Source organism: Mauremys mutica, chromosome 6 (assembly GCF_020497125.1).
Source record: "Mauremys mutica isolate MM-2020 ecotype Southern chromosome 6, ASM2049712v1, whole genome shotgun sequence".
Classification (NCBI taxonomy): domain Eukaryota; kingdom Metazoa; phylum Chordata; order Testudines; family Geoemydidae; genus Mauremys; species Mauremys mutica.
The window spans coordinates 12,436,164-12,447,129 of NC_059077.1; the positions used below are offsets into that span (position 1 = coordinate 12,436,164).

Here is a 10,966-nt window from a genome sequence, read left to right on the forward strand (position 1 = left end):
TCCAGTTCTAGGAGATTGGTGTATCTCTGTTTATGATGATGATGATGTAGTTAGGGTCTTATTCAAAGCTCATTGAAGTCAATGGAAAGATTCCCATTCAGGGGGCTTTGGATCAGACTCTTAGTGGTTCACACCCAAATCCAGGTGTGGGGCACAGAACAGTTGGGAGCACAGATTTTACAGCTGTGCCACTGTGAAGTCTCAATCTTATCGGGCAAAAATCCAGGCAGGCAGTTTTGAAACTTTGGCCCAGTTTGTACCTTCTTTGTGAGACATGCGGAGACAGTAGCACTTATCTGGCAAAATACTTGTGTTCAGATTATTTTAAACTATATCTTTTTAATATCAATCTGGGTGGTAATGAAGTCTAGCAATTACAGTAAGGTGTCCTGTGTACCAGGACTCCTGGGTCCTACTTTTGGCTCTGGCTCAATGTGTGGCCATAAACATGTCACTTAATTTCTCTGTTTCATTTTTTCCTATCCGGAGATAAAACTCCACCTACTTCACAGGTGTTAATGGAGAATTAACTAATGTTTTCTAAATCACTAATTTGTAGAGAACGGCCTGACTGAAAACTGCTGATTCAAACACCCTGAACTTCTAAGTGTCAGAAACCCAGGTCTGGATTCTGTGGCTTGGGCCCATGTCTGTTAATTGTCATGGGATAAGGTCCTCTCATGGATTGGTGCCTGGTTAAAAGATAGGAAACAAAGGGTAGGAATAAATGGTCGGTTTTCAGAATGGAGAGAGGTAAATAGTGGTGTCCCCCAGGAGTCTGTACTTGGACCAGTCCTATTCAACGTATTCATAAATGACCTGGAAAAATGGGTGAACAGTGAGGTGGCAAAATTTGCAGATGATACAAAACTACTCAAGATAGTTAAATCCAAAGCAGACTGCGAAGAGCTCTCAAGAAGGGATCTCACCAAATTGGCTGACTGGGCAATAAAATGGCAGATGAAATTCAATGTTGATGCACATTGGAGAACATAATCCCAACTATACATGTAAAATGATGGGGCCTAAATTAGCTGTTACCACTCAAGAAAGAGACCTTGGAGTCACTGTAGATAGTTCTCTGAAACCATCCACTCAATGTGCAGCAGCAGTCAAAAAGCTAACAGAATTTTGGGAATCATTAGGAAAGGGATAGAAAAGATCATATTACCTCTCTATAAATCCATGGTACGCCCTACATCTTGAATACTGCGTGCAGATGTGGTCGTCCCATCTCAAAAAAGATATATTGGAATTGGAAAAGGTTCAGAAAAGGGGATGGAACAGCTTCCATATGAGGAGAGATTAATGAAATTGGGACTTTTCATCTTGGAAAAGAGGTGACTCGGGGGGGGTGGGGGGTATGATAGAGGTTTATAAAATCATGCCTGGTGTGGAGAAAGTAAATAAGGAAGTGTTATTTACTCCTTCTCATAACACAAGAACTAGGGGTCACCAAATGAAATTAATAGGCAGCGGGTTTAAACAAACAAAAGGAAGTATTTTTTCACACAACACACAGTCAACCCGCGGAACTCTTTGCAAGAGGAGGTTGTGAAGGCCAAGACTATAACAGGGTTCAAAAAAGCACTAGATAAATTAATGGAGGATAGGTCCATCAGTGGCTATTAGCCAGGATGGGCAGGGATGCTGTCCCTAGCCTCTGTTTTCCAGAAGCTGGGAATGGGTGATGGGACAGATCACTTGATGATTCCCTGTTCTGTTAATTCCTTCTGGGGCACTGGCCACTGTCGAAAGATACGGGCTAGGTGGGCCTTTGGTCTGACCCAGTATGGCCGTTGTTATGTTCTTATGATAAAAGACTTCATGAAAGTGAAACATAGTATTATTAACATGAGATTATATTTTCTCTGAATAAATGGTAAGAAAAGAACCTTACATTCTATGTTCATCACAAAGCAGAATGAATCTGCAGGGATAGTCTTGGGAGATTGTCATGTGCCTTGTGGATATTTTCTGCTTTAGGAGCTGCTGCAGCTGGAAGATAGATTAGGCAGCGTGAACCGGGGAGCTGTGCAGAACACCATCGAGAGGTTCACTTTCCCACACAAGTACAAAAAGGTGAGAAATCTGCCAGGGTTGAGTCTATAGGCAACTCTCCCAGCAGGTCTGACTTTCACTTCCTAAGGGAATGTTTAGCTGCTAAAGAAACATGTCTTGTCCAAGGATTCCTCATGGAGAGGAAGTGGGAAGAAACTTGAGGTGTGTGTGTGTGTGTGTGTGTGCGCACCAAATTCAGGTTAGATTGAGGCCCAAACCAAAGCCTCAAATCCAGATGGGAGGAATTTGAAATCCAGAATCCCTATGGTTCATCTCCTGTTTGATTATAATGTGTTGTGTGGATCGTAGGCTACAGTGCTAGGGTAGCTCAGCTGGTTGTGCCTCAACCTTCTCCCACTCAGCTCTGTGTGTGTGTGTGTGTGTGTGTGAACTCTTGTCATTTATGCACACAAGCGATAGCACCTGCAGATTTCACACACACAGGCAAATGTCCCTTTTGAGTCCAAGTCCCACACCAGGAAGACTCACGCAACGATGAGAGAATCTGCCCTCTCCCTTCAGTAACTGTGACATCTCCAGATTTTGTGATCAAAACTCCAGGAGGTCACTTTATTTTTGATCTATAAGGGAGGAGGAAGGAAAGTGGGGCCTGAGACTTTGACTCTGTTTTACTTGCTGGGCTGGGTTTAGATCATTCTCTCGCAGGAAAGGGAAAGTGAGTGGAAAACAATGGGGAAAAGCTCATGGGCCGAATTCTACTTTCATTTATGAGCTCCATTAAAGACACTTTTTCTATTTGTACAGTGCCAAGCACAATGGGGCTGGGGCCTGTTGACATTAGCACAAGACAAATAACCGTTGCCATTCCAGAGTGATTGTGGTACCAGCAAGCCTGCTGACGGGGGGCAAAGAGGGGAATTGCCCCAGGGCCTGGGCAATTTAAAAGGGCCTGGGGGGCCCCTGCCGCCGGCGGCAGTGCAGCAGAGCTAAGGCAGGCTTCCTGCCTGGCCTCGCACAGCACCACTCCTGGAAGTGGCCGGAATGGCCCTATGGCCCCTGGAGGGGGGGCAGGGTGTCTCTGCACGCTGCTGCTACCCCGAGTGCCGACTCCGCAGCTCCCATTAGCTGGGAACTGTGGCCAATGGGAGCTGTGGGGGGCAGTGCCTGCAGGCGGTGGTGGGCAGAGACCCCCTGCACCCCCCACCTAGGAACTGCGGCCAGAGGGGTGTACCAGTCACGTTCGGGAGCCGCCTGAGGTAAGCACCGACCCCTTGACCCCTTCCTGCACCCCAACCCCCTACCCCAGCTTAGAGCCTGCACCACACACCTTAACTTCCTCCCAGAGCCCGCACCCTGCACCCCCTCCTGCATTCAAGCTCCCTCCGAGAGCCCACTCCCCCTCCTGTACCCAAACTCCTTCTCAGAGCCCTACCCTTCACCCTCCCCCGCACCCCAACCCACTGCCCCAGCCTGGTGAAAGTGAGTGAGGGTGGGGGAGGGCAAGCGACAGAGGGAATTGGGATGGAGTGAGCAGGGGCGGGGCCTCGGAGAAGGAGCAGGGCAGGGGCGTGGCCTCAGGGAAGGGGTGGGGCAGGGATGGGGCAAGGGTCTTTGGGTTTGCACAGTTAGACAGTTGGCAACCCACCAGGCGGGCACGTGGAAGCCCTGGCCATACCAGAAGAGTGTGCCCAGCCAGCACAGGCATAGCACCAGCCAAATGTCAGGCGGACTGTGTCCACGCAGCTTGTGTGGTGGGGCGGGGACCCAATGACTGTTCTGCCCTGGGCCCTGGAATTGCTGGCGGAGGCCCTGGATACCAGAGTATTTTTAGTGGCATGGAAGTTACTGCAGTGAATGCTGGGTTGTGTACAAAGGGTCATGCTTCTAAAGTCTGCAGGAAACAACTATAACTGGCAGGTATATGTTTGCAGATACCTCCTGGAATATACAGGTGCAGCATCTATGGGAATTGTGCTGGAATATCCGAGAGTTGAACTGGGATTGTTATTGTTCACTGGAAATGTTCAAGAGACTGTGGAGGTTTCAGTACCTAAGAATGAATCATGACATTAATTGTGACATTAATGACTGTGACTTTAATCATAGAAGTCATGAGAAAGTGGCTGCCTGGCTCCTTTGGGATGCTGACATTATTCTGTCTGCCTTTCCTCTCCTGGTACAATTTGACAGTTGGAGCATGAGTAGGAACTGGCATCCATCCCACTGTGGATTTTTGTCTGGGCAGGCTTCCCTGACCTGGTGGGTCCTTTCAGTTGACAATGAAGCGCTTTCTGTTCAGATTCCTCCAGCTGCAGAGGCTTTGGAGAACAGTAGCAAGTCATAGTCTCTCCTTGTGTAATTACACTATGTCTTTAACCTTGTCACAGAGAAGACCACAGGAAGAAAAAGCTGAGAAGGAGGATGGGGAGGAGTCGGACACCGATGAGAAATGCACAATCTGTCTGTCTATGCTTGAAGACGGAGAAGACGTGAGGTATGATCTTTCCCACAGAGATTTTCTGGCTGTCAGATTCCCCCCGCTTACTTCCATTCATTTCCTGCTTGGTTTGGATTTGATTTTATTGGAAATCGTTCACCGCTGTGTGAGTATGTTTTTAAGACCGGCTGTCAATGCTCTTGTTCTGGTGAGCTCCCTTTGCAGGTGTCTGTAGGAAGCTAAACATCTTTAGGGTTCTCTCAAAGTCTATTTTATAAACTGGAGCTAAAGGGAGCTACGCTGCAGCACTAGGGCAAAGTTCTCAACAGTGACTTCTGCTTTTGGTCACCTGTTTCTGGGCCCCTGTGTTTTTAGGCTCACAGCACTGCAGATTTTAGTGCCAGTCAGTATTTGTGTGGCAGCAAGAGCCAGGTTGTTAGATAGCTAAGTCAGTGGCAAGTCTCACAGCTCCGATCTGTATGCAAGTCTCTATAGTTTTGGGGTCTTTGCATCTGGATTTTGGACTCAACCCATTATGACGGGAGTGGCTACAGGAAGACCTAGATTTCAAGTTCAGGGATGCTTGGATCTGGGGTTTTGCTTCAGGTTCCTCTTTAATCCAGCTGCTCAGTGCAAGTGTGTTTGGGAGGCTAGAGGGGGACGGCAACCAGAGTTTTCGGAGCCTTAAATGAGCCCCCAATATTGGAAGCTGGGTCACGGCCACTTAGGAAATTTTGGGTTTCTTGGCAGAAAGTTCCCACTGCCATGAGCCAGAATGGCAACACAATGATGCTGCAGACAGCATGGAATGGCTGTGACCTTCCGTTGTACCCTAAAGTAACCAACCTGCAATAAGATACAGTAACTCCTCACTTAAATTCGTCCCGGTTAACGTTGTTTTGTTGTTACGTTGCTGATCAATTAGGGAACATGCTCGTTTAAAGTTGCGCAATGCTCCCTTCTAACGTCATTTGGCAGCTGCCTGCTTTGTCCACTGCTTGCAGGAAGAGCAGCCCATTGGAGCTAGCTGGTGGGGGCTTGGAACCAGGGTGGACGAGCTGCCCCCCTATCAGCTCCCTGCTCCCCTAAGTTCCTTGTGCAGCAGCTGCCCAGCAGGCTAGCAATTGCCACCATTGAGCTGTCCCTCCCCCACTGCCATGTGCTGCTCCTGCCCTCTGCCTTGGAGCTGCTCCCAGAGACTCCTGCTTGTTGTACAGGGGCAGAGGGGAAGTCAAGATGTGTGTCTCTGTCTCTGTCTGCCATGCTGTCTCCCCTCCCTCCATGCCTGCTGCCTTGTAGAGTGAGGCTACATTAACAACCAGGCTCAGCCAAATGCTAGTTCATCATTTAGAAGTAAGGCATTCCCTGGGAAATATCCCACCCTCTGACTCCTCCACCTCAACCAAGCTTCACAACATCATCGCTGTGTACCAGTATTAAATTGTTTGTTTAAAACTTATACACACACACACACACACACGCAGTATATGTGTATATATATACACAGTATGTGTATATATATATATATAGTCTTTTGTCTGGTGAAAAAAATTTCCCTGGAACCTAACCCCCTCATTTACATTAATTCTTACTGGGAAATTGGATTCGCTTAGCATCGTTTCGCTTAAAGTCGCATTTTTCAGGAACATAACTACAACATTAAGTGAGGAGTTACTGTACTTTGGCTGTGTTTATCACTGAGGTCCTGTCTTGTGTCCTTGCAAAACTTTATTGCAGCACTGAATTAAGTGGGGGTAGGAGCCAATGCCACAGACATAAAGTGACGAGACTGAAGATTCAGGGCCTGCTTCTGTTCTCCCAACAATGTTACGTACGTGGTGCCGGAACCTTAACATCAGCGGAATTACTCCTGGCTTGCACCAGCTGAGTTAGGGCTGTGCCGATCTATCCTGCTGAAAATTTGGTCCAATCACGGGCAGCATTTAGGCAGATCCCTTTGCTGGGAAGCGGGACAGGGCTGCACCGAATGCAGGAGGAAGGGATTGTGACTCAAGAAAGGGGGAGCCTGCTTCTGCAGATGAGCCCTGGAGAGCCATGGCTACCTTCTCCCTGCCCCCACTACGTACTTCTTCTGGGGCACTGTGCACCTTCAGTGGTCCCATGGAGGGAACAATCCCTGCCATCCTCCATACACCAGGGCCATGCAAGGGCACGCGCACAAGGGTTAAAGGCACTGGCCCTTCATTTTTTTTTTTACCCCAATTTCCTTATCTATAAAATGAATGGGTGTGTGTGGGACACTTTGAAAATCTTGGAAATAAGGTGCTGGGTGAAACCGGTGACTGTTTTTGCTAGGGCTGTGTGTGCAAGCGCCATCCAGGCCGCTCAGCATGGCCACACTTAAACGATACTGAACTGCAACAAATAGAGGGGCCAGAAATGTTACCAGTGAGGATTGTTAACCATTGGAACAACTTGCCCAGAGATGTGGTGGGTTTTCCCATCCCTCTTTAAATCAAGCGGGGATAGCTTTCTAAAAGAGTTGCCATAGTTTAAACAGAAGATGTGGGCTTGATGCAGCAATTACTGGGTGAGCGTCTTTGTCTTGCATTATGCAGGAGGTCAGGCTAGATGGTCATAACGGCCCCACCAGGCCTTGAAATCCATGAATCTATAAACACACTAAATGCAGGATGCTTGGTTTTCTCCCTTGCTGTATCTTATATGTGGTTGTGTTTGTCCCTTTTCCACCCACCTCACGCACATCACTGCCCCAACTGTAACAGGCATGTGATTCTCTCTTGCAGGCGTTTACCTTGTATGCATCTATTTCACCAAGTGTGTGTGGATCAGTGGCTAGCAACCAGCAAGAAGTGCCCGATCTGCAGAGTGGACATTGAAACACAACTTGGCTCTGACAGCTGAAAGAACCAATGCGGTGCACCATTTTCCTTACCAGGTCATATGGCCATAAGCCCTTGCAGCAAAATTTTGCCTTCTGAGCCATTTGATTTAGAGGAAAAGTCTGCAAGCACATTAGCGAAAAGGAGGAATTGGTGGTACAATATCTAGTGGTAGGAGAGGATCCTAACAGCCATATTGGTCCAATGCATGGGAGCTGGTATTCCCAGAGCTAGAAGGCCCTGTGCTACAGAAGATTTAGTATCGAACATGAAGGAACTAGTGTGTGGTTAGTCTGGCCTGTCAATCCTGGATTTCACAAGGATTGTATATATACCTCTCGAATAAGTAGACACACGTTAGGGGGTCTTTAGCTATTTCTGTGGACAGCAACTGGAGCATGTTAGCTTAAGAAATGTTGTGTTTGGTGCCCTAGTCATCTTGTGGTGGACATGTCGCTGTTAACCTAATTTGCACCAAATATTTTTTTCATAGATTCCTTATTTTGGTGCCTGACTGAAATGTGGCAGAGGAAAAAAAGAAAAAAATGTTAAATCTTCCCACCTTTAGGAAAAAAAAAAAAAAGAGGTGAAATAGCAAATTCCTGTTTACAGTTAGAAGGATCGTGCTCTTTGCCTCGTCTGCGTTTATTTCTTTGATTATGTTTACAGTGTGTTGCTAATTTAGAGAAGCCTAAAAAAAAAAAAATCGGAATGAAATGAACAAAATGATAGAGAGAAGTTTTGTTCTTGCTTATCTGCTGGTGCTGGACACTTTATATAAGGCAGGATCCTGGGACTGACTCTGCTTCTCTTGCTTCCATAGCTTACCGATGTACTTTGGGGCACAGCATCCAAGGAGGGCCACTCGGTTTCTATTACTGTAATTTTTCCTACCACTGTCTCATCTTCCAGTGCAATTGCAATGGCTCCTGCAATCTGTGCGGCCCATTGATGTCAATGGGAGCCGCAGGTGGTTCCGCATTTCTCCAGACCAGGCCCAGAATTCCCCAGCGGAAGTTGTATCAGATGCTAACCTGACACCACACTTGTGGTGAAAGATCCATTGTCTGCCTGCTGGAGAAAGAGAACCTATTAAGCTGGTCATAGTTGTTAGATCCTGCAAGAGTTTTTTGGAGGACTAATTGGCCTGGAAATATGCTTGCAATGTGATGAGAAATGCATTCTTCCTTCTCTCAGAAACAAAAGCACAAACCATATTTTCTGCTAAAGCAGGTACCCAGAAGGGGAAAAATTGAACACAACTAACATGCCCTTCTTACAATTAAATTCCTAATCTCGTGGTCTTCTTTGGCTAGCAGACTAAGAAATTTCAAGTGATCTAATTAAATGCTCCGGAGCTGTGCTGCCATCTAACCTCCTTTTCAGGCTCCCGGAGGCAAAGGAGAAAAGGGATTGATTCAAGTTGCATCCTGCACTAAATTTCTTTCTGCTGCTCTTTCCTTTTGCGATTTACATGAAATAGCAGCTTTTGTAGCTTAGAAAGTAAGAATGAGAGAGGAGATTACAGCTCAGGTGGAATTCTGCAGGTTTTTAAGAAATCCACTTTTTTCTTCATACCTTGCTGTGGAAAATCTCAGATTGTTGTTCTGATGACAAGATGCAGGGGAGAATAGCAGGATAGTTCAATCATGTTGTACATAAGAAATTGCTGCGAATGTGAAAATTTCAGTACAGGATGGGAATTTAGATGTCTGGGATAATTTACTACTTGCTCTGAATTTTAAACTATAAATGTGTATGTGTGTACATCTATAAAAACACACCTATATAATATATATAAACTGTGTGAGCTCTGAAATGAAATGGACGCTAATTTGGCAGGCTTCATTATAATTAGGAGCAAAATAAAGATTAGAAGTAATCAATGAAGTGCCAAAAATAATGGAGCTTTCTGAGCCACATTCCATTTGAAATAAATATTTCAGATTATTTGCCACGAGAGACATTGAATTAAGTGCATGTTGACTCTTTACTCAGTCTTCTTTATCTGACAGCTCTCGGGAGGATTGGAATCAACAGCCAAGATTCTCTAGGCTTTTAATACATTTTTCATGTACTAGGGGAGCAAAGAAGTGTCTAGAGGATTTTTAATCAGAAACATATATTTAAGATACTTATATGGAGGATGATTTCTCGTTCCCATGAGTGCCTGTTTCGTAGGAGCTAAGTAATGTTTTGTAAGTGGAGATGAACATGAATTACCCTTGGAGAGATCATAGAATTCCTGCGAGCTGTAATTGGAAAATGCTGACCTCCCAGACGCCCATGATCTATTTTTTCCAGTCTGGCGAATAAAGTTAACGATAGGGCCAGGACGAGCGACTGCATCAGCACTGGCACAGGAGAAGCTCTCCAATTCACTTCAGTAATTTTGCCCAGGGTCGCCATCTCTTCAGCAGGTTTGTCTTGCTAGACACAGGTAGTGGCGTGGGGAGGGGGAAGATAGTAACTTACAATGGCAGGTGAAGAAGATGCAATCTATAAATATTTATTTATAACTGCTGTTCTCGTCCTGTGTGTGCGGGTGATGAGAACAGTGTCGGGAGGGGGACGAGATAACCGGGGCAGGTAACCTCTCCTGCAAAACTCCGCTCTGAAAAATTCTAGCACTGTTTAATTTTGCCTCAAGATGACATTAGACACGTGTGGTCGTTTCTACTTTATCTTGTTGAACATGATGGTCTGAGCCCTTAGACTCGAAGGGCCACGTGCCTTGGGCAATAAATAGCCTGGGCCTCCCTCCAGCAGCAGCAGATTCATACATCATTAAAAAATAATATAACCGAGCAAAACAAGACGTTGCTCTTTAGATGCACTGTAACCCATCATGCGTTATAGCCTGGTCCTGCCAGTGCCAAGCTTGTCCTGGGAGGGGCTGAGGATCCTCTAATGAAGTGAATGGGAATTACAGCTACTCAGCACCTTGCAGGTGGTGCTCAGAACCTTTCGAGACCGGGGTCTTGCTTGGAATGAACTATTCAGTGGGGAGGAAGTGAGCTCTTCCGACCCCTGTGTTTTACGTCTATGCGAAAGTATTATTATTTGCCTAATGAACAAGCACAGTTTTTAAACCAGTGAAGAAAGCACCAAACTTCCATGGTCTGTGTGAGTGAGTGATACAGTGGCACGCGAGCGCTTGTAACGTCTGAAATTTGCATTTGGTGTGTCAGGTTCCCTTGTCTTTAAATAGCTTGTATGAGTAGAATGAGCTAATAGAGTGATTTTTTTCAAAACAAAACAAAACAAATCTCTAGAAACAAAACATAGTTTACAGGGTTTTGTGAGTTTAAATGCCTTATATTTAACAATCATAATTTATGACTAACTTGTAGATATTGTGGGTTCTTATTTAATTATTTTTATAGTTGTTTTTGCATTTTTAATTATAATTTATTTATTTAGAAATTAATACTAATTTTTTTTATTACTCCTATTACCTCATTTTTGCATTGTTTCTGGGAATGGAATGCTTTGCATGCATTGGTACTTAAAAAAAATTAAACATGGGGTGTGGGGGGGTAAAGCTTATCATGTCAAAAAAAAAATCAGGGTGTGTGATTACAAACTGTATTACTGTGGTGCTGTTACCTTGGATACATTCCATAAAAATGCAAACCTTTGA

General features: G+C 45.5%; 1 protein-coding gene across 4 annotated transcripts in view; it reads left to right on the forward strand.

The window, feature by feature from the left end:
- Positions 1-10,601, forward strand: part of RNF165 (ring finger protein 165) — an 86,423-nt gene extending 75,822 nt beyond the window's left edge. For 2 of the 4 annotated variants that reach the window (XM_045020421.1, XM_045020418.1), the window contains 3 exons: positions 1,987-2,082; positions 4,410-4,516; positions 7,228-10,601. In XM_045020421.1, the coding sequence (XP_044876356.1) occupies positions 1,987-2,082; positions 4,410-4,516; positions 7,228-7,345 (321 nt within the window). In that variant the 3' untranslated portion in view covers positions 7,346-10,601. The remainder of the gene's footprint in view (positions 1-1,986; positions 2,083-4,409; positions 4,517-7,227) is intronic. The other 2 variants (XM_045020420.1, XM_045020419.1) reach the window with 2 other exon arrangements.
- Positions 10,602-10,966: the final 365 nt, after the last annotated feature.